General features: G+C 40.6%; 1 protein-coding gene across 1 annotated transcript; it reads right to left on the bottom strand.

The window, feature by feature from the left end:
- Positions 1 to 17,793: 17,793 nt before the first annotated feature.
- On the bottom strand, positions 17,794 to 25,056 carry LOC139458270 (uncharacterized). Its single transcript, XM_071239648.1, has 12 exons — positions 24,981 to 25,056; positions 23,521 to 23,835; positions 22,898 to 23,230; positions 22,231 to 22,560; positions 21,267 to 21,590; positions 21,123 to 21,173; positions 20,838 to 20,888; positions 20,522 to 20,620; positions 19,840 to 19,941; positions 19,552 to 19,662; positions 19,069 to 19,084; positions 17,794 to 18,135 (listed from the first exon to the last, which is right to left on the bottom strand). The coding sequence occupies exons 1-12, from the start codon at positions 25,054 to 25,056 to the stop codon at positions 17,874 to 17,876; spliced, it is 2,070 nt and encodes a 689-aa protein (XP_071095749.1). The 3' UTR covers positions 17,794 to 17,873.
- Positions 25,057 to 25,273: the final 217 nt, after the last annotated feature.

Below are 25,273 nucleotides of genomic sequence, written 5' to 3'. Positions count from 1 at the left end.
GAATTGCATTTAAATCAAACAAACCAAGCATGCAATTGTATTTTCAACCCTCGGAATGAAAACCTGTTTCGAAATTTGTCCAACCTGGTTCCACCCCTTGGAAATAGAATTCAACCACAAATCATGGCAGATAAAATATATCCAAATATCATATCTCCCTTCCGACATCTGTCTACTCCTCCCTGGCAGATGGTGAAGCCAGAGGTAGACATCATTCTAACCCAGTTAAAAAACTGAAACAAATCCTTTGGTTTATCAACAAGCATACAACCAATTACGAACAAAATATTATTCTCACAGATCTATTTTTGCACACGGGTCCATGGATGGTGGCACGATGCCAATGCAACCGGCAGTGGATCCAGAACTGTATCCTCAAGAATCCCAGGTAATAGTTCAATCTTCATGCTGGGGCCAAAGCTATCTTAAGAGCTGAACAATTTCTGTTCCTGGTTCACTTGCTGATTTAGAAATCTGAGACTCGAATCTTTTTATAGTTTTTGTTTGGAGGTGTCACAGACGAAGGTGTCGCATCGTATTTTTGCAGTAAATCAGGGGGAAGAAATTGAACATACTTGCCCATGTCAAATCAGTCTGGCAGTCGATAGTGGCGCTGGCTACAGGAGGTGCTTGCAGCAGAGTATGAAATGGTAGAGATGGTTGCAGTAAAACCTACAATCTCTTCTTAGTTTCATCGTAGGAGAGATTTAGTTTAATATTGATTTTCATTATCTGTAATCCACGTTGCCACACAGGGCAGGATTTAGAAGAGGACATGTGGTTACCAATGAAGTTCCTGCAGTCAGTGTTCTCGTGCTTGTCACCGCAGTGGTAACAAACAGAAGGGGCATGGTAGGACATGGATCCATGTCTAAATGCCTGGCAGGTGTAGCACCGGATTGGGGATGTACACCTACATTCCAGTGCTACAATAACCATCTTTGATAGATAGTGGAATTATGGAAATTATCGGCATGTATAACTCAGGAATGTCTTGTAATGCCCTTGGTAGGAATTTGAGGCATAATCACACTGTCGTAATCCAAGTATAGAAATATGCTCCGACTGGTGATGTACAGGACCGTCCCACATCCTGAAGACCTCCCGTGATGACACATCGCGATGACAGGGAACTTCTTCGTCTCATACGCCGAGAACCTTTTTTTAACTTGTACTCGTCTGAAACAGCAGCGGTTGCCCAATCGTCGTTTCAGCACCAGAACCGCAAGGAACCGGTTGAAAGCAGCAGGACTGAGGGCTAGACGAGTCATAAAGCGACCCTTTTTGAGCGAACACCACAAAGCTGCTCGTTTAGCATGGTGTATTGCGCGACAGAACTGGAATCTGAGAACTTGGAGACGGATCCATTGGTCAGACAAAAGTCGCTTTCTGCTCCACGTCAATGATGGAAGAACGAGAGTTTGGAGGCACCGGAACATTAAGCCGACTGTTGCATATGGCGGGGGTTCGGTAATGGTTTAGTGGGGGGTCGGGATGGGTGGATGGGTTTGTATCTCTCATGATTCCATGTTGGATGTTGTCACCATGAGGGTCAACTTAAAAGGGTACATCCCGGACGTTTTGAGGCCAGCCGTCGTTCCTCATTTTGACAACAACCCTCTTGCCACTCGACCTCTATATATGGATGACAATGCCAGGTCTCATCGTTCGCGTGCAGTCGTGGATTACACGAGTGACTCTACCCTGGCCAGCAATGAGCCCACATTTGAACCCCCCTTAAACATTTTTGGGATATTCTGGGGCGGCGCATACAGGCACGAAATCCTTCAATATTACAATATTTACGCCGACTGGAAGCTGCATTGCATCAAGCGGTCAGTTTGTGTAGACGTGCGTGGGTACATGGTGGTGTGTATGAGTGCATTGTGGTGTGTGCGTGCGTGCATGTGTGTGAATATATGCAGATGCGTGCGTGCTAACATGATGATCATCCAGATGGTGTGCGTGCGTGCGTGCGTGTGTGCACGCGTGCGTGTGTATGTGTGAGTGTGAATATATGCAGATGCGTACGTGATAACATAATGTTCATCCAGATGGTGCGTGCGTGCGTGCGTGCGTGCGTGCGTGCGTGCGTGCGTGCGTGCGTGTGACGCATGGAGATTTGTCTTTGAATACCGGTGTGTGTGTTAGAGAGATTATAAATATGCGAAGATGTACATTTCCCGTTTTTCTCAAACAAACGCTTACACACATAAGTCTTACTGCAGCAGCTTCAAGAAACAATCTATTGAATTCTGTACGTTGAAAAAAGATCATGCTTACTTTGAAACAGAGTTGTTTCCCCTGGCCTGTGCGCGCTGATTATATATAACAAAAACAACGGGTTAAATGTGGACATGTGAGTAACGCGTGAGTAACACGTTTCTAACATTAGTTCATCCGGAAATAAATCCTCTTTCATTCACAATATTGATACGACTCAGTTTCCGTATTGCCTTGAAATATTCAGAAGTCCTATATTTAATATTTAGCCATTTGGGTTGCTTTTTCGATGCAGTTTAGTTTTCACGTCAGCACCGTTAACCTCATGTCTCCTGTAGCTACACTAGCTTGAATACAGGTGATATTGTAGGACATTCAGCACTTCATACGAATTGTATGTGTATTATATGTATTTATTCGAGTGATGTACAGTTTTTGAATAGTGAGGGGCGGTCGTGTAGGATGGTAGCCGAAGACTTGGGTTCGATTCCCGACATGGGTACATTGTGTGAAGCCCATTTCTGGTGTCCCCCGCCGCGATATTGCTGGAAGATTGCTTAAAGCGGCGTAAAACCATACTCACTCACTCACTTTAAATGCTTAGGTTACCACAACTTTGAAAACGTGCGAGTTACGTTGTCTTGTTGTTAAGAATAGTTGGTCGTGCGGTCGTGCGTTCCGAGAGTCTCCAATTGCGATCCTTGGCGTGTCATCCATATTGTCATACAGCTACCTTTTCGGAGATACCTTTACACCTAATACAGATCACATGATTGAGTACGTACTTCTGTAAATGCACCCACTATCATGTATAAAACTGCACCACTTTCTGTGTTATGAAGACACGCTTTACAGAAAAACTTAGTACTTATGTATCATACGCGATTCCCTGTCGCCAGTTAGAAGGTGATTGTTCCTTACTTAATACTTATATATGGCGATCCCCTAACAATCAATTAGTCAGTAACAATTTCATGGCTCGGTGCTCATGATATCAACCACTGGATTGGCTGGTCCAGACTCGATTATTTACAGATCGACGTCATGTTTCTAGAATATTGCTGACAGCGGGGTTAAATAGCAAATAAACAATCTAAGCGAAAGAATATATACTTCACAGGCAAAGTATCAATATCATTCAGATGATGGTGTGGGGGTAGCCTGGTGGTTAAAGCCTCACCCTGACTATAAATAACCCGCAAGGTGGCGGTGTTTCAGTTTCGAACAGTGACTGACAATGTAAACACAACCAAGAAGCTGTTCGAAAACAGTACGCAAACAAAATTACCATCGACCGTCAAACTTCGTATCAACTTGAGTGGCAAACCCTGGATATCACAAATGGCTCCATATCTAGATATAAGTCAATACATGTTCTGCAGTTTTATCATAAAAAAACGAATCGATTGTGTTTGGCGTCTCGGTATTAGAAATATCCATCTATCAATTTGACAAAATAACTTTCATTTTCTTTCGAAACGACACAAACGAGAAAAAGTAAGGGAATAGCAAGGATGTAGTTTATCTTGCTCATAACGTCCACGTTTTACGTGTGTTTATTACTTTTATAATTCTCGAAACTGCCTTTACAATATTTTATCGTATGCTTCCTCTTAGATCTCATTCAAAATATAAAAAAAATGATTTCCAGGATCAATGTCCGCAAAAGTAGCGTACTGGTTTTAGCGTCAGCTCGTCCCGCCACATGGCTACAACAGATGGTTGCTTTATCCCCTGATGTGAAACCTTTGAAATACTTCGAACAATTCGACGTTGGTAAAGCTATTCGATATTTTACTACCTAAAACCAGGTAATATCCAACAATGACAAGTTGTACGTTGTCACACTAGTACCGTCCTGTGACGATGTGTAAAGGCGTTGTCGCCAACATGCTTATGCCAGCGACTACCATCAGTAAACCGCCGCATACCTATAAATCTTGCAGACAATGACGCCGGTGTTGCGATGATTGTCACGTGTTCACACGGAAATCGTTTCAATGACACAAGGCGGTCGCTCAATTGGTTTTTATGTCCTGCCTACCTGAATTACTGTGAATATGTTTGTGTTTTAATCATATATAACGCGTCAAGTTCACCTCAGACGTGTTATGTTAATAGGCCAGGAGTCACTACATCGTCATGTTTCATATAATAATGTCCGCATAGGAAATATTCGTGGTGAAGTCAGATATGTATTTGAAACGTTTGCATTTAAACAAACATTTCGAATTTGTGTAAATGAACAGAAATCGTTTTTTTTGTGTGTGTGGCACGCAAATCATTACTATCACTATTGCTATAAAAGTAATCTGCAAACTACTCAATGTGCGTTAGCTATGGATAGGCCATGCAGTTGTGTCAACGACAATGTTACATTTTTATCTGCTGCACATCTACTAATCATCTGACTTTCATATGTAAACCCAGAGGCCGGATACTAGATCATAACGAGGCAAATTCATCAACAGATAACTATGGCCACAGATACTCAAAGTAAAATACATACCCATATATTTATATTTATTTTAGCTCCTAAAAATACATATAAGTAAGAGACAGATACAAACTTTATAGGAAAGCAAGTTTTGAACAATATGTACATAAACATTTGCAGATATAAATTGATAACGAGTAAATTAGATGATTATTCAATAAAGTTTGACCCTTTAGTATCAGTTAAAAGTTAAAAGCATGAGCAGGTTTTGAATAACTGAGATACATTTTTTTCTTGTCGGAAGCATTATGGTAAAGAGTGAGTGAGTGAGTATGGTTTTACGCCGCTTTTAGCAATTTTCCAGCAATATCCAGACGGGGGATCGAACCCGGATCTTCGGTAGACGAGCGAACGCTTTAACCACTAGGTTACCCGACCGACCCTTCATGGTAAAGAGGGTCCCGAGTACGAATCGGTACATGAGTATTGGTGTCTCCTGTCGTCATATTTCTGGAGTATTGTCACAATCAGCGTTAAACATTATTCTTCCTTATTAGGGCGGTCGGGTAGCCTAGTGGTTAAAGCGTTCGCTCGTCATGCTGAAGACCCGGGTTCGATTCCCGACATGGGTACAATGTGTGAAGCCCACTTCTGGTGTCCCCCGCTGGAATATTGCTAAAAGCGGCGTAAAACCAAACTCACTCACTCACTCATTCTTCTTTATTACTGGGGTAGCTTGTCATCATCCTGAGACTACAAAGGACTCCCTGTCTCTTCCACAGTGGCACACATGTTCTGATTCTGAATGCTAGTTTCATCTTCCTCAATTTCCCCATTCCTTGAATGTGACACCCCTGTCGGTGGTGGTTTCATCGGTGTGACCTCATCATAGTCAGTGCAATTAGGATTACTGGAAGCACCATTGTTCTTTCTGGACGTCATACCGTCATACACAAGACGAGAGTTATTGATGTCATGATAACCTTCTGTGCAGGCAGTGAATCATAGTGTTGTCTGTATTCTAAAAGTCTTGAATGATCAATGTCAGAATACCCTTGATCAGTCCGCCGCGTTGCAGTTTCGAGTGACGTATTTGTGTGTTCTGTCATGGCTGTAGTGAACCTGGAAAGGATAACAACTTTTGCAAATTAGAGCATCCAATGTGGTGCGTTAAATATTCTTTACAAAGAAATGTGACATCGTTCATAAACATGTGTGGAGATACAGCATATATTTGTATTAAAACACAAATACTTAATTAATCGAGAATCATTATTCTCTGGTGTTGACTCTTTGAATTAACATCGAAGGCAATATCATCCGACATACAAACCAAGCACTGAGTCTTACCTAGAAGCCCGGGTATCTGAAACAAGACACAAAACTGCCTTATTAAGAAAAGGGAATATAGGATGCGATATGTAATTGGAACTGATCAACTCAAGTGAACAAAATATTACGGATATAACGAACTTACTTTTTTGGTCCCGACTATTTGCTGTAGTTATGCTGTATATATGCTTATAACGAACTACGGTTATAACGAACTAAAATTAGTGGTCCCTTTGAGTTCGTTATAACCGTAGTTAGTAATTCAATCACTTGATTTGTCTCTAATTCTTATTTGATAACAAGCAACAGTCAAAACTCGGAAATATAGGATGTTATATGTAATTGGAATACATCAACTTAAGTGAACCAACATGTAAACATGTAATTTACTCACTCGACATATCTCTAATTCTTATTTGGTAACAAGCAACAGTGATGGACACCGCCAGCACAACCGCAATGATGGCGACAGGAATGGTAACGGAATTGGAAATGGATGTCGTAGAATCTGGAAATTAATATATAAAATTATGTGGAAGATACATACAGTTACACTATATATGTGATTGTGACAGATATACATCCGATCATATTGTTGATGGTTTGAAAACAAATGACTTAAACAATTGACACAAAAGAGGCCCTCGAACTTGAAAAGTAATCGTCCTTGTAATAATTGTTTATAAATCATATAAAAGACTTATTCGCATTCAGGTACCTTCCATGAGTCATAGGGGCGATTGGGTAGCCTAGTGGTTAAAGCGTTAGCTCGTCATGCCGAAGATCCGGGTTCGATTTCCAACATGGGTGCAATGTGTGAAGCCCACTTCTGGTGTCCCCCGCCGTGATATTGCTGGAATATTGCTAAAAGCGGCGTAAAACCATACTCACTCACTCACTTCATGTAGCATAGCTAGCTAATATATAGCTGATATATACCTCCTGGCAAGGAAACGCTGATGTCGACGTCAGTTGTTTCTTCCCCACATCTCACGTTAAATGTGTAGACACCAAAATCTTCTTGTGTAATGTCATTAATAGTAAACGTGAACTCCGTGACGTTGTCTGTTAGTCCCGTGGAGGAGAGACTGTACTTCGTGTCTCCTGTTACATCTCTGCGCTTTCCTTCTTTGACAAAATACCATTTACTGATGGTAGGTGGCGGGTAGTAGTAAACAGTGAAGGAAACATTGGCAGAAAGAGGTTTTCCGCTGATAACTATAATGCCATCTGTATGTGACAGATACTGTCTTTGCTTGGCTGAAATAGATAAGAGATTAAAAATCTAGTTTTCAGGGTATAGTTCATATATATTTTATTGTTATAAAAGTATCATACAAAGTAAGCGTTAACGGAGTACAAAAGCAACAGCACTTCATGATGTTCATTTTCGAATCATTTCCTAGATCACTTTTCTTCAAAATACAAATGTGACATGAGTCACAAGGGACGTTAAGGTTCAGCACATAAAAGCAGAAGTTCCTAACGTTGGTGCATTTAGATTATCGTTATTACTCAGATTCAGGCGGAAGTTCAGAGCTAAAACAATGATGTCTGTTAGGTACAGAATAAGAACATACCCATCACTTCAACATGTAAAGGGCTACTCCACTCTGATGTTAACCCCTCCTCTTCAGCCTGACAGGAGTAATTTCCCTCATCACTTCTACTAACATCTGGAAAGTTCAAACGTTGGGAATTTTTACGAGCCCCCAATGGCTTACCATTTTTCCTCCAGACGTAGGACATGGACAGGTTATTGTTTTCCGGGAGACTCTTGGAGTTTGCAGAACATGACAGGGTCAAAGTGTGCCCTTCTTCTACTGTAGCAGGGGCTTGTAAGTTTGGTTTTGCTGGTTCTCCTGACAATTGTTGATAAGGTAAATGTATCATGCAATAAAAGAAACTAACAAAGAGTCAAACACTAATACACCATTCTTATATAGGTTTAATTATTATATGAAGTCACAATGAAGTCAGACATGAACACAACTTTGGGAAACCTTTGATAGACACTAGTTTAGCTTTCACAGGTTTTTGGTAGTTTTGCATCAATCACGTTTATCCTATTCGTCCTATAAGTTATCAAAGGCTCACTTACATGAAATAAACAACAATAAAATAAATTGTGTACCCGTTATTCTTTTTAATTTAGGGTTTCTATAACATGATTTATTTAGCCACTTAAAATTATAAAAATAATGATTTACGTGGATTTCATAGCTTAGAAAATCACTATGGTACTTACGTAAGACTATAAGAAGATGACTACATTCACGCCTGGAAGATCCCACGCTACAGTAGTACTCGCCTGCATCAGCAGCTGTTACATTGTAGAGAAGGAAGCTGAGAGTGTCAAGGGTGAGTGATCTCATCTTTACCCTTAACCAGTAGCCTGCATATATGTAGATTTAGCCAGAGGAGTCCAGGGCCAAAACGTCTAGATCTTTTGGAGATTTAACATAGAATATCTGATCAAGGTGAGGTACCTTCAGTGTCATAGGGGTGCTCTCTCTTTGACGGACTATGGTGTACGTCTTGTTCTCATCTTGCTGCCCTGAGTGATGGATAAACACATTACATCTTAGTTGATGTTTATTGCAACCAATCTCCTGGTCGTCTCTGATAATATTCTTTACAATTATGTTCATCTAATATGTTAATCCTATTTCGTGGAAATTTCAGATTAGTATGCTTCCAGTGTTCCGGTCATCAATCAGTTATATGTTATTTTACTTTTATGTTTAAAGATGTAAACTTGTCATACATACGACCTATCCATAGAGGATATTCCTCACTCCAGTCAGATTTGATTCCCTCCAGGTCGACCTGACACGTGTACCTATCTGTTCCTCGGATTGCATCTGTAAAAGCTAGTTCGCTGGTGTGGTATATCCATGCACTCCATTGTCCACGACGTTCAGTCATCTTGTATGTGCCCTTATTTCCCAGTTTGATGTCATTCCTCATCCACGTAAACGATACATTCATGTCGCCACGAGTAGCCGGTTTTATGATGGTAAAGCATTTCAATTTGGACGAATTTTGTCCTTCTTCTTTTTCTGGGGCTGAGATCAAGGGATTCTGGATATCTGTAAAGAAATATGAGAATGCATGTTAAAACAAATATGAGCAAAGCCATTTTTCTGGTCCGTTGTACACAGAACATTAGTGAATATTACTGAATGATCTGCTTGTGGGTGACCGCTTTTTTTATGTAAACATATTCAATAATTAAATGCTCCTCTAAGTCCGCGTGGCGTTTCTTTACATGCATTACAGAGAACGTCATCAGTACATCACATGCATTGGAAACCAAAGAAATAGACGTTTCGAGATGTAATATGTACACTCAATAAGAGGCAGGAGGCGTCTGATACCAATTTTTGCAACTGTAGTATTTTTTACGCTTACGTAGTATGCAATGCTAGGCGTTCATCTTGGACTAGTATCTGATACATGCAGATGATGAAATGTTTAAAATAGTTTCTGATGATCTTACACGTCACAACAGGCTCCTGCTCACATCCAGGTATTTCTGAGCCGACTGAATCTGGCGATCCATTGTAACACTTATACAGGCCAGCATCTGCCATGGTGACGTTACACACTTCGGCAATGACCCCAGCAGATCCGGTAGGGATTTTGTCGTTGAGGATAACAGTTCTCGATTTATAAGGACCAAGGATTCTTATGGCAGTGTAGTTTACCACATGTATCACGTTAATCCTATTTGACGATGTCCTTATAGTAGTCTCTTCTATTCCTGGCGGAAACCCGTTCCACATCAGCGTCACACAAGCTCCATAGCGAGCCTGAACAGAGGCACCCTTTGAAATTAACTCTCATAAACTAGTAGGCCATGCATATACAATATTGAAGAAAATTAAAACCGTACAGCTTGCATTACCTGAACATATTTCGGTCTTGTTTTGTGCAGGACAAATGGGTAACTCTTTTCTTTGGAATAAAAGGCACAAATTTTATAATTACAGTATTCATAAATAACACCTGTGAGTCTATTAGTACATCTGTGTGTGGGCGTGTGTGTGTGTGTGTGTGTGTGTGTGTGTGTGTGTGTGTGTGTGTGTATGTTAATGTAAATACCCATAACGATATACGGTGATAAAGATCGTGATGATTCGAAACAGCTAAGTAAATGGCAATTGAATGATCTGGATATATAGTACAAAAACTACCATCACGATATTATATCGTAGTAGAATGGACATAGAAATAATTTCCCTCTTCAAAATAAATCAGTCAGACTTGTCTTTGAAGTAGCAGTCAAATCACTGATGGATGACTCATGTGTTTGTTTCCTTTCTGAATTATGCATGTTACTAATATGCATGTTTCTAATATTCCTAACAGATACTGCTAGTGAAAATAAAAACTAGCGACAAACGAGCCCCTCACATGCCCCCAAATGTGTCCACATGCTATGAATAACTGACATTGATATTCGACAACAAAGGAACTTTTCCACTTACAAATCCGTCAGAGTTACATACAGTTTGAAACAGATAGATAAAACGATAAATACTAGAGTTTATCACTGCAAGTATAGAAAATGTAAAATGTCTTCCTATTCTTAATGAGAACAATCAGTGTAACATTGATATAATATTCACTCCGATCAAACATCACTTTCTTCACAACTACTGTTGGACTCGCCTGTATTTAACCTCAGGGAAATGATTTTTTTGATTCGAAAGGATTCGACAAATCGGGTATTTGTTTATCCCAATGTTTTCACTGCGAAATGCACCATCTGTATCAACGGGGTTCCGCTGTATCAATGATGCACTCTAGAAACACATTTCAAAGCAGCTTACCGCTAGTATGTGGGGGTTGTCCAATTAGGATACAGGAGATAATACACACACTTAACATTCCAAGACAAGTGTCACGACCCCTCCTGCTCATCATCATTCTCATCAGCGTCATCTGCAGCATCTCTAGGTGTCCCAGAGGTGATCGTGAGTCCGATGTGCTGACCTGATCCTATCAATCCAACACACAGGAATGATCCATCATGATGTGTCATTTATTTCCGGGGAACATTTATTTGGACAACCCTTTTTCCTGCAGATATAATTTCCTGCTTGTAGGTAGCGTTGGCGTGGATGCACAGAAATATGTTTACATGGCAAAACTGATTAACAAAGGAGTAACAGGAAAATGCCTTTTGCAAAATGCCACACCATGTGCGAGAAACGTGAACGACAGACATGTCATTTGACCCCACCTCCCACCTCCCACCTCCCATCTCCCCCACACGGCAACCCACACACATCCAGGCACCCATAAGCCCATGAACCCGAACCCCGTGCTGCTAAACTTCCGGGTTGAATACTTGCATGTAAACAACTATGTGTGGTTAACGATTCATGCATTTTGTGCAAATAAGTTGCATACATGAATAATGAACAACTCAGCAACACGACACACGAATACACGAACTACACGAACAAATTGCGGTTTGTAGCCGTGCTATTTAGTTTGATTTTGAAACATTATGTGGTGTGTTTTTGTTATTTGTATCATGTTTAGCATGCTTGTTCCCCTGCATAGTGCTTTCTACCCCACCCACCCCTACACACACACAAGCACCTCCCCGATAGTGTGACCCGCGTTGTTTTATCAACTTAATACTCCTTGTAAAACCTTGTCCCCAGAGGCTGTCATGGTATCAAGCTAGTGTGTGTGTGTGTGTGTGTGTGTGTGTGTGTGTGTGTGTGTGTGTGTGTATATATATATATATATATATATATATATATACTGAACACAATTAAAAACTTCACAATCCTAAAATTTTAACATTTTGACGGGTTATCATTGTGAGCCCTTATTGTGTATTTAATCAGTAATGGCCACGTATTTTCTTCAAATAACACCCGTTTTGTGCAGGTGAATCGATCAAAATCATGTGCACAGCACTATAGTGGCAAAAGTGTTTTTTCACGTGCAGCTGGTCACGTGGCCATAATACGGCACGTGTTTTCAGCCATACTTGTTAGCAGTCATTAACAAAAAAAGAAAAACACAAGAAAACAAAAGTCTTTACGGCCATTTGTCATGCCACGCCTTTCAAATGTTGCAGACAGGAACGTCCGTAGCTGAAGTCGCAAGGACGATGGGTTGTAGTCGACGGACTGTTTATTATTTACAGACGCGTCTACAGCAAACGGGTACCACCGCTGATCGCCCTCGGCCAGGTCGACAACGTGTGACGTCACATGCAGAGGATCGTCAGATTGTCTTACGTCACCTCCGTAACCGATTTTTGACGGCTTCATCGACCAGAAATAAACTGTTTAGGGGTTGACTGAGTGCGCAAACTGTTCGAAACTGTCTGACAACTGCTCACCTTCAAGCACGATGGCCATACTGCGGACCGATTCTGACTCAATTACACTGACGTCAACGTCAATTGTGGGCACAGCGACACTTACGATGGACTCAGAGGAATTGGAATCAAGTCGTCTTCAGTGATGAATCCCGATTTTAATCTTCGATTTGCTGATGGTAGGGCGAGGGTGTGGAGGCGCCGTCATGAACGTTACGCCCAGTGTTGTGTACAGGAAGTTGTCCGATTTCGAGGCGGAAGTGTCATGGTGTGGGGTGCTTTCTGTGGCAATGCACGTTCCAGGCTTCTTGTCATCAGTGGCAACCTCAACGCTGCTGCTTACCGCGACCAGGTACTTGCACCAGAATTTCTTTCTTTTATGGCAGCACATGGACCCGGTTTGATCTTCCAACACGACAATGCCAGACCCCACACAGCAATTTTGACAAGGAATTTCCTTCAGAATGCGGGAGTCAACGTCATGGACTGGCAGTAAAGGTCTCCCGACCTAAATCCCATCGAACACGTCTGGGATGCTCTTGGCAGAAGTTTGCGCACTCTACAGAACCAACCACAGAATTTGCAAGATCTTGGCACCATATTGCAGCAACAATCATGTATTCACACGCATCAAAAGGTCCATGCGGAGGCGGTGTGTGGCAGTTGTCAACGCACATGGTGGCCATACACGCTACTGAACTTGTGTGCCATCAGATTCTCGTGCTTGGGACTTATGACTTAAACTGTTGATGTTATTACCGAATACCGTAGGTGCTTGGAACAAATTCTGGTTACCACATTAATATATATATGAATGAAAGTATATTATATCATATAATTATATGAAATATTTATATACAGAGAGAGAGAGAGAGAGAGAGAGAGAGAGATAGAGAGAGAGAGAGAGAGGTAAAGTTCTAACTCACGGGCACAATATGGTTAATAATACTATTGAATAATAGTAGTCAGTTGAACACAGTTTAAACAAGTACTACGCATGCCTCTCATCAGGTCATAACTGAATAACGGATTTGCAGACAGTTTTTTATAGGTGGTTTGTTTGTTTGTTTGTTGTTTAATGCCGCACTCAGAAATATTCCAGCTATATGACGGCGGTCTGTATATAATGGAGTCTGGACCAGACAATCCAGTAACGATCATGAGCATCCAATGGACATGCATCAACCAAGTCAGTGAGCCTGACCACCCGATCCCGTTAGTCGGCTCTTGCGACAAGCATTGGTTGCTTAAGACCTATTCTAACCCGGATCGTCAAGGAAACTTGGTCCCGTCTATCAAAGTTAGCTTCGGCGGATGCGCATTTCGAAAGCAGAAGTAGTTCATGAGTTAAACTTGTCACCGGAATACTGATACCGGAAGTAGCGCTTCGCCATACTCTTTGATCCTACAGCTCGTGCTCATTACGATTCTGTGGCCAAACAGACGAGCGCGTCCGTAGCGAAAATGTCTCTTGGAGAAGTGGAAGTAAAGCTAAGAGAAAATATACATCAGTATATTATGGACATTTAGATGAAATACTGTGATAATCCAAACACAAAAAAATCGATATTTGACTTTTTGCCGCAATTACTTTCAAAATACCTGATTAATCCAATGATTATAACGCCAAGTCAGGCAAAGCCAATGAAACAATGCATTATAAATGGAAAGCTGAGCTTTTCTTGTCCTATAGCATGTATATCTCTTGTTGTGTGCCACTTATAAACACTTTGTTTTTCAGATCATTAGATCAAAAAAACATGTTCTCAAATAGAAATCAAATCTTGTGCAGGTTAACCACTTCTGTGTTTACCAGAAAGCCACATAATCTACTCTGTAGGACTTGGGCACAAGTTCAGTGAACATGGAAACTAAAGGACAAACTTAATCCTATGACTAAGGCACACATCCATAGTCGGCCAATTCAATTGTCGGGTCGACGTTTTACTTTACAACGTTTCTAGGTAACGTCCATCTTCACGAGGCTAGTGAGTTAACTGACTATAAAAGTCCAGTTTCCACCCTTGCCGAACTAGGCTGGTATTATGGAGTTACATTTTGGCTGGACTAACGAGTCTTTGCATAATCAAAATCGCGCACCGAAATCGAAATCCGGTTCGTAAAGTGTCATGCAGATTTCGGTCGAATGCAGGATTTGCAAAGCATGTGCACCGCTAACTCGTTGTCAACAGATATTTTATAAATCTTTTCATGCTATTAATCAAGGTGCTCACGTGATTTGATGCACTTCGCGATGTAAGACTCGTTTTATCACAATATAGATCTTGATTATCGATCAGATCGTCTTGACTGGGCGCCACCGTTTTGTGTGGAGCAAATCCAAGTGATACGAGAGGTAGAATCTGATTGGTCAACAGGAGAGGCATAGAAAAGAACATTACTCGTAATAGTCACTGGTGGCGCTACGATCGAGCCAAGGAAGGGCAGCCAAGTTCGGCAAGGGTAGAAACTGAACTGAAGTCAGTTAACTCTCTTGCCTCGGGAAGGTGGGTAATGTCACCCTGGTAGACCTTTCGACATTATATCAGTTCTACTGGTAAACCAAATTCCTGTCTAATGATAGTTATTTTTCTTTTTTTTCCAGTCTGCCTTCTAGATATCCTTTGCTCGCAACGAATTCGTCTTGAATAAATAGAAATAGAAATATTTGTTCGGAAAGTAGCTGATGGTATACGTTTGTGCTTTGTTTTTTTTATGAGCGAGTGATTTGGGTTTAATATTCCAGTTCATGGCGTGTCAGCTTAAAATGAGAGGAGAGTCCGAAGTTATGTGAAACCAACGACCACAGGTATGGAGCTGACAAACCTAGAAACATATTCGTGGCGAACCAGGATTCGAACAAACAATTATATGTTTCTGGCTTGCCCAAGGGGCACAACAATTGTGACACCTTAGACGACTCGGCCACCATTGAATTATTGTAAGGGACATTCTCGTGATCTCGCATTCTCGTGTTATGGGTACATAGAACTTTTTGTCAAAAGTCGACAACGCTAGTATGCGACATTTGGACATGATGCAAAATCTCGCAATCTCGCAATCACGCAATCTCACAATCTCAAATTAGGCCAGGATTGAGGAAATCCCGAGAACGCGAGAATGCGACATGTATTGTGTTTAGGGCATATTAATCTCGTTCCTAAAAGTCGAGATCGCGAGAATGTCACTTACAGTATTCCATAGCCACGTGTGCCACCTTTTTATTTATTTTTTTATTTTTTGTAAATTAATAATTAAATTAAATGTGCAATTGTAAATTTATTTATTTACTAACATTAACCTTACATTACATTGTTAGCATTAACACCTCCGCGCTCGTTGCTGTCAAGAGAAACATGTACCACACGAGCGAAATCGACAAGTAGCCGGTCGAATCCCCTTTCTGGATGGGGACAAACAACTTAAAATATTTTCACTATTGCGCTATTGCGACGTATTTTGACCCATGATAACAAAATGTAGGCGTCAGAAAGACCAAAATGTAATCCTGTCTGAATGTGATGATTCACACAAAAATGTTTATTAATGGTGGTATCGTCAACGGAAGAGAAGTAAAACTTTAAGCAATACATTACAATATTAAAGCTAAGCCCAATACATATTGAGGAAAAAGTAAGTGGCGTGTTTTCCACTTCCCGTCGTCAGTTTATGTAGTGAAAAAATAGCCGATCCAAAACATGTTTATGTTTGTGTGAAGTTATACAGCTGAGTGTCGATTTTGGCAGGCGCAGTTGTTAGGGTTTGAATACTTCAGGAAATATTTAACACATTTAGTTCAATGCGTAATGACGCTCCCCGAAAGTACGCGACGATATGGAAATAGAGAGGCAATGTGTTAGTTTCCTTGACAGCCAATGTGAAAGCGATACAAGGTCATGGCTAGTGCATGCACCTGGTACGTTTTTCTTTTTACAATATTCAGCTTGCATATTTGTATTTATGAAAAAATCAGATCAATGACTCGTAAAACAGTGAGTGAGTGAGTGAGTGAGTGAGTGAGTGAGTGACTGAGTGACTGAGCTCACATCAGTATTTCACTTACAGCGCGGCTGATCAGATACGGGACGTTGTCAACGACTGGCAAACAACCATTTAATATTTAGGAGGAGACAACGTTCATTGTCCCTAATCCTGCTCTCATGAACGCCTCTTTGTTAAACGCCGCTTAAAACAGTGACGGCACCTTGCAAACCTGGTCCAGAAGTGTCACACCGAATGTCTCATGAATCACATATCACTGGCAAACCATGTCCGACAAAGTGAGTGAGTTGGGTTTAACGCCGCTTTTAACAGTAGTCCAGTAATATAACGGCGTGTCTGCTGAATGTGGGAGGAAAGCCCGAAGTGATGCAGGTCTCAGACGTTTACCACTTTGGTGAAACCAACCAGCACGGATATGGTGCTGACAAACCTAGAAACATAATCGGGGCGAACCAGGATTTGAACCCACAATCATAGGTTTCTGGCGTGTCCAAGGGACACAACTCTGCACAGCGAATCGCGGCACCTCAGTGAATGGGTGCCCGGTAGGATGCGATGGCAGTGTGTCACACCGAATGTCTCATGAATGACACATCACTCGCAAACCATATCCGACAAAGATGTGATCAGAAATTAAATTAAAAACATAAATGTAATGGAACGAAGATGGCAAGTTCATCCACATAAAGCCTTTAATTCAAATGCAGTTCATATTAATGACAGATGTCAGCAATACAATGCTATATATGTATAGACAACCTTCTTTATTCTAACAAGTACTTTCTGTTTCCGTGATCAACTAATCACCACTACACCATTCAGATATTCTTTTACAAGTACTAATAATAAAAACAACAACAACAACAACAATAATAATGATAATAATAATAATAATAATAATAATAATACAGATCACTTAAGGACTAATTAATCAATATTTATTACACGAATCCTGCACAGAGCAAACGAATATATTAACACTGGCAAACATTAATCTGTTTATAGACAATGACGAATGTACGACGGACGTAAGTATCTTGATCACTATCTACGGTATTCACGAAAATGATAAACATCAAGTTTGACATAATAATGGTTAAAACAATAATAGCAAAAATAAATTTATACAGGACTTTGCGCGTGGACTGTGTCCGTCTCAAAGCGTATATGAATGAGTTTCGTTGAACAAACTGGATCTCGAATGAATCCCTTTTTATGCAAGTATACTGTCGAGTTCCTCACAAATCCAACATCATAACGACGATGCATCGAGAATTCGAGGCCACTTCCAAACGAACACTGTTGCCAAGAAATACAACTGTAGCATGTTAAACGATTAATTATTTAACGCCAACACTATAGAATAAAAAGCTTCGATTATCTGCTGGAACCGATTTCAAAATGGTAGTGAAAAATAATTGAAAGGATCCCTGAAAATGACTGATGACACCAGGGGTCCTTGGAAAGAGTTAGCAAGTCCTGCCCCACCGAAAGACACGTTTCACAGCACTACAGCTAGCCGACTATTTAGATCCATGGTTCATCATAATGATTCACGGTGGACACCGACCGTAAACTACAGCAGTCGTCCATGTTAGTTCCGGTCATGCGCATCACGCTGTCTTTCTGAAGTCGTAAGTGTCGGAGCTCGTGGTAACCGCAACTATTCACGTATTCGGGTCTGAGATTGACTCCTTCCTCTCTTCTCTGACTGGAGTCTTGCTGCGGTGGCCGGACATCTTCAATTTCGAAGTAGATGTGATTGTCTGCCTGAGCGAGAGCAGGGGGCCTGTGACAATGGGGTAAATGTTGATGTACATCATTAAGCTGACATTCATAGGAAGTACTATTACATTCTAAGTATCGAAATACATATATATAAAAGCTCGCTAAAACGATATACAAGTGTTATGGTAACAATATATAAGTCTCTTGGTAAATTCTCTAAAATACATGTGAGTATTTCAGAGCTAGTCTGTAAAGAAATCTGACAGTTAAATGTTTCAGCCGACATCTTGTTTGTTTGTTTGTTTGTTTATGTTTAACATCGCATTCAGCACTATTCTTGCTATATGATGGTGGACTGGACCAGACAATCCAGTGGTTGACATCATGAGCATCAACCCGCGCAATATCAACCCGCGGGATATGATGACGTGCATCAATTAAGTCAGCGAGTCTGGCCACCCGATCCCGTTAGTCGCATTTAACGACAAGCATAGTGGTCTCAGTATTTTGGCTATCCTAGTCCTGGACACCTTTGTAAACCAACACCTGCATGTTCTGTCAGTTATCCCAACTGACCCCCAAGTGTCAATCTGGCAACCTATGTGATGGCATACCATCTAATTCTACACTGTGTTTGCTCGTATCCATTGCAAACACACATTGGTCTAGTTGTCTGATCAACCTTAGAGGGCTCTGAACGCCTTTATACCTGACATATTAAAGGTAAATTGACTACAGTGGCACCCAAGCGTTCAAGAACATTTCATGTTTGTTTTGATGCTTAAGTATTCGTGAAATCCTGACACATTCCGAGTAATTTTGCCATGATATATTAAAAAAACACGTTAATGAAATAATCGAAAAACACGGATACAACATAGTATGTGAAACTACATAATACGGATACCTTTAGTCAAGACACGTACTCTGGGATTTGGGTCTTTTGCCTTTACATAAACATTCATCTCATAGTGATTAACACATCAAAACCTACCTTGCGTTAGAGGTTTCTGTGAAAAAGAAAGAAAGGTTGACATTCACGCAGAGGGGCAATTCATCACAATTCATCGCCTGTTAAATGTAACTGATAACTGAACATAATTCTAATCCTAATGATGTCGTTATATTTACGTTATGTGTTGTGCTACACACACACATTAATAAGTAGAATGTATATTCAATGTTGCAAAACATCACGAATCCTGAGCTATTGATAATCACAGCAATTCCGAATACTAAAACAAACGCTTGTTCCGATCCTGGCCTAGACACAAACGATTTAGTGAATTGGCTTCTGTTGGGCCCATTTGGGTAATCAGACAATATTCTTTGGAGAAGTATTATGACAAGTACCTGTATTTGTTCAACTGCCCTGACATTACACTGGTGCTATTTAGATTTTGACTTCCGATTCATTCCTCAATTACAATTCAACTAATGCATATCATGACGTATTTCAACACAGAACAAATCCCACCTTTTCGTCGTTTGAATGTTCTGCGACAAAGCAAGAGAGCGATGACGGAGATCATCACCATCGTTGCAACCGAGAATCCAATACTGACTACAACAAGGGTCTCCAGCCCTCCTGAAAAAAATGGATTTTAACTGAATTAATTGAAACATTGAACACTGTTTTACAAGCGGTTTTTGTATAAGACTTGTTTTGCGAGATACGATATCATCTATCTATCTATCTATCTATCTATCTATCTATCTATCTATCTATGGATCCATTCATCCATCCATCCATCCATTTACACACCTTTCACGGCAGATGCTTCAGTCGTTGTGGTCAGCTCTTTGCGCGAGTGTGTTGATCCATCCGGTAAGGTGGGCATTCCAGAAGACATGCTGTCTTCACTTGCTGAAATAGGCCACGAGAGAGTTATGATATCAGTTACAAAAAGTAACGCAGATATCAGAGTAAAGCAATTATGATAAGGAGAATATCGAGTGGTCAACAGTACTCGTGCCAAGCCTCACAACATTTACAGCAAACCTTCACAAAAGTATATGTTCTCGTTACTTAAGGATTAATAGGAATGCATCTTTAATTTGTGAGTGAGTGAGTTGGGTTTAACGCCGCTTTTAACAGTAGTCCAGTTGTATCACTGCGTGTCAGCTTTATGTGGGAGGAAAGCCCCAAGTGATGCAGGTCTCAGACGTTTACAACTTCGTTGAAACCCACGAGCACGGGTATGGTGCTGACAAACCTAGAAACATAATCGGGGCGAACCGGGATTCGAGCCCACAATCATAGGTTTCTGGCATGCCCAGGGGACGAAACCCTGCACAGCAAATCGCGGCCCCCTAGACAACTGGCCCACCCGTGCCCCCCTTTAATTTTTGTTAGCATATTTATGTTTGAAGACAAAGACGATTTGTAATTTAATCGAGGAAATGTCATACTTGACACATGTCAACACATGGAAATATAAACATACCAGGCGTTGTATCATCATGATCACTAGTTGAGTTGCTGAATGTGATTGGCTCAAATGTGGTTTGATCTTCTGTCACAGTCGAAACGTACGTCGTATGAACTGTGTTAATGATATTCAAATACGTTGAATCAAAATATAGGTGGTGGATTAATTTGTAATAACGAAATATATGTATAGAATTACACTACGCAGCATGCATAAAGACAAATGTGTCAACATTTAACTTTGGTTCTTTTGCTGAGTGACTGCGTTTAGGAAATACACTAGTATATGGAAGTAAATCTAAACGATTTAATTATATGAATCATATACTTACCTACAGTTGAGGTTTCGTCAACTACTGAAACCGGTACAGTCACAGTGTCATCTAAAATATATCTGATGTTTATTAAAAAAATAACAACAATTCTGAATATTTTACTGTTGACTTAACGTGTTTACGTATTCTGATGTATTTATATAACCATTCATTTACTTGTTACTAAGAGACGAATGTCAATGAATAATTCACAAATGCTTATATGAGTAAGAAGATTTGCTACAAGCGTGGAGGGGACATTTTGAGAGATTCAGTATTATGAATCATATGCATATACTTTACCTGAAGTAGATGTTGCGACAGATGGTGAAGCCGATACAGTCCCAGAGTCATCTAAAATATGAGTTTTAAAAAAAAAAAAAAATATTCACACACCAAACAAACACACAACACATACATGTAATGGAACAAGGCAGGTTGACCTACTCAAAACGACCAGCACATGTTCCCAGTCACAGCCTGCATGTCCGCCCTTCTCCAGGCTACAGTGGTACCTCCCAGCATCAGCTGATGCGATGTCAGAGAGTTGGAACTGTACAGCGACTTCATCCGATGATGTAATGACTTTTACGATCTTGATCCTGGTCCAGTAGGTTTCCCATATGTAGACTTCAGCAGAGTCCATTTCAAACACATTTCTATCATTAGGGTCTTTAAGGTATATTCTTGACTGATGTTGGGGTGTCCTCATGGAAAGCAGCACAGTGTCTCCCTCGTGCACTTCCGTGTTCTGAGGAGACTCAGGCACATCTACAACATAGTCAGTTTTCATTAGAAGGTGAGGTGTGTTTTACACTGTATTTCCGTAATACTGTATTTCTACACAGCCACAGTTATAGTGGGTTTGTCTTAATTTGAGGGTGTGAACGTATATACACTGAACAGCCAAAGAACTTCTATCACTAATTCAAAACCAATAGGAAAATATCAAAATCTAATCAAAACGAAAACAGAACATTTATCAGTACAAAAGCTCCAATAGATTGCGTACCTACTCCCACACACATGAGCCCCAAAGAGGGACGGGTCAACCGAGTCAACCGAAATTGCTACGGCAAAAAGCGACTTCTTTAACACTTAAAGCAACAACAATATCGATGTTATCTGCATGGCTTGCTTATGCAAAGTAGAATATACTATGTTGCAGAGAGGAGCAGACTAGTATGGTGCTATGTTATTCTCTAACTGGGATGTTCCATTACTTATCTGAGGTAACAGTTGGCTTCTTTGGGGTGCATCCATTTTGAAATGTATTTTTTAAGCTGTGTAACAACTTGTTGTCTAACAAATGGGATGTTACCCGTGAAATGAATACATACATGATAAGCTAACAACAACTGGCTGTCTAACAAATGGGACGTTACCCGTGACACTTATAATGAATACAAACATGATACACCAAGGACATAGTCCACACTCAGGTCTGTGAGTATATTGTCCCCGACTACTGTCTGACAAGTGTATCGGTGTGCTCTATCCTTCCTTGTCACGCCACCGATAGTCAGAGTGCTGTTCATGTATCGCCGGCCTCTCCATCTCCTGCTACCAGACACCAACTGATGCCTGCCTCCATTCTCCACACTCGTTCCGTTCCTCCTCCAGACAAAGTTCATGGACAGGTTCAAACTGGGGTAACTTTTCAGGAAGGAGTTGCATGTCAGATTAACAGAACCGCCAAAGGATGCCTTTTCCGGGCTCTCGATATAAGGTTCTTGAACTCCTGTTGAAAATAATAACCATATATGCAAATGGAGTGGTTACTCAAATATGTATGTAAGTGTGTTGTAAATGCTGTTATGATAGGGTTCAATACCGACATCGGTTTGATGATATCACCAACTTAAATATATATCGTCGATGCAAAAGAAACACCAGTCTAGATTATCCGCGGAAACATTTGGTGAAAAGGGCAAAATATCTGTGAAATTTACATGAATGGACGTACTCTTCAAAATACCCAGTTACAGCTGCCCTGGTCTGAGACTTCTTGATAAATTCTGTAGACTTAGTTACCATACTCAAATTCCGGATAGTGTTTCTGTAAATGAACTACTTACGTATCACAACCAGCTGTTGCCCACAATTGGGAATCTTTGTTCCTGTACGTTGTGGTGAACCAAGGTAGCAGCTGTACTGACCAAAGTCATGGTCGTCAGCGCTACTGAGCACGAAGCTGAACAGACCAATTCCTGAGGATGTTATATTTCCAGTGAATTCCAGTCTTGATTTCAGTTTCTCATTGGCAATGTTGCATTTGTTATAGTTCGTTATGTGAAACACTGTTTCCTTCCAAAAATCGTTTCTGATAAAAAAGTCTTTGTTTCCAGATCCATGCAAATTCCAAGCCAGAGTTGCTGTTTCTCCAAAACGAATATAAACAGTTGACGCAGCTGAAAGATAAATGGGTCAAATATAACATTTATAATTCAATTGCTTTTCCAAACGACTACACATTTACTGTAACACCAATTTAATTACTCGTAAAATAGTTACAGAACAACCACAATTGGAAGATTATATGTTGTAATACCTACCAGCCATGACAAATTAACTATAGGCATATGACAAAAACGGGTGTTCTTAAACCTATTTTGTGTGGTATATCTATGTATTTACATCGCAAAAAGTAGCAAAGTAACATGTACTAAGGGAGTATCCATACCATTTGCCTCATACATACCCATCACGATAAGTGTCTCTCCACAATTAGCAATTGGGAATCCTTTGTTACCCGGCGACTGCGAATAACACTCATACCGGCCTTCGTCATGAAACTTGACATCTCTGATGATAAATCTGAACAATCCTGTTCCAGAAGGTGATATGTTCCCTGTAAATGTGATCCTAGATTCTGTGTTCACGTGATTGACATTATTGTAGTTGGTTATATGGAATATAGCTTTCCCTGCGCGTGTGTTCCAAACGGTGAACTCGCTGTTTCTAGGTCTTGGTAGAGACCATGACAGTGTAGCATTTTCTTCAACGGTTACGTTTGCTGAAACGCAAGAAGGATAGTTTTAGCTATAGAATACTATTGTAAATGGAAGTGTAAAGATACAATCACTCGTGTACGTTCCTGCAGATTGTTTCTAACAAGCATATCCACGACGTGTATTGTGTACTTGACATTTTGACTATGAACAATGTTTGGGTTCCATACAATGAATAAGAGGTGTCCGGTGTCATTGATCGTGGCGTATTGTTTATTTCTGTTTAGTGCTTGATGTTCTAACTTGTCACATATTAACTGAGTTTTTGCATGAACATATATATGTTGAGTTTTTATGTTGGACCCCCGTCTACATATAAGTCTAAGATTAAATTTTCCATTTTCTTCGTGAGTGAGTTAGTTGGGTTTTATGCCGCTTTTAACATTATTCCATTTATATCACAGTGTGTCAGCTTAATGTGGGAGGAAAGCCCGAAAGCCCGAAAGTGTTGTGGGTCTAGAAACATAATCGAGGCGAACCGGGATTCGAACCCATAATCCCCCCCCCCCCCATTCATCACGTATATAACGCAAACAGAGTGAATAATTCATAATTAATTGTACACCATTTATTGGAAAAAAAACGTACTGTTCCACCATTTCGTGCTTTACCTTGAAACGGGGCCACTCGTTGCCCAGTCTTCTAAGGCGCCGCGATTGGCTATGCAGAGTTGCGTCCCTTGGACACGCCAGAAACCTGTGATTGTGGGTTCAAATCCCCCAATTATGTTTCGAGGTTTGTCAGCACCATACCCGTGCTCGTGGGTCTCACCGTGGTAAACGTCATTTCGGGCGTTCCTCCCACATAAGGCTGACACGCCGCGATATAACTGGAATACTGTTAAAAGCGGCGTTAAACCCAACCTAATCACTCACTCACTCAACTTGAAACTGCCTACCAACTGTTACAGCTATCAACATTCAACTCAGTCACAAGTGGTTTACATATCTGGATATATATACATTCTATAAAACTCGTGCCAAGTTATGACTTTAATGTGGAATTTTGTGTAAATTGCTCAGCTGACAGCCTCTAGTACTAATACAAGCACAGACGCGCGTTCTCTCAGTAATCTTGAGCATGACGTTTAACTATATTTCACGTCACCTTATCCCTTGGGTTATGTATGTTTTTATTGTGTCATTCTTACCTGTTGGCGCTCCTCCAATACAACTATTGGAAAACAACAAAACACAAATGACAGTAGTCCAACTCCAACTGCACATCATCCCGCTGTGGTTTGTGACTGATTATATAAGTAACTAACTCGTCAGTGTACCACGCTCGCTACAAATACTTCCTGTGTACTCTACCCTTCAGGCATAACACAGGCCGTGGTCAAATAATCAAAACACTTTGAGACCTGGCAATAAATAATAGAAATGTTATTGTTTTCAATACTCTAATTATCCACGTATTTCATTTCGTCCCATCAACTTATAC

This window comes from Haliotis cracherodii, unplaced genomic scaffold, assembly GCF_022045235.1.
Source record: "Haliotis cracherodii isolate W230 unplaced genomic scaffold, xgHalCrac1.p SCAF_12, whole genome shotgun sequence".
Taxonomy (NCBI): Eukaryota; Metazoa; Mollusca; class Gastropoda; order Lepetellida; family Haliotidae; genus Haliotis; species Haliotis cracherodii.
Note: the sequence above shows the minus strand (reverse complement) of the source record. Positions and strands in the feature narration are given on the sequence as shown.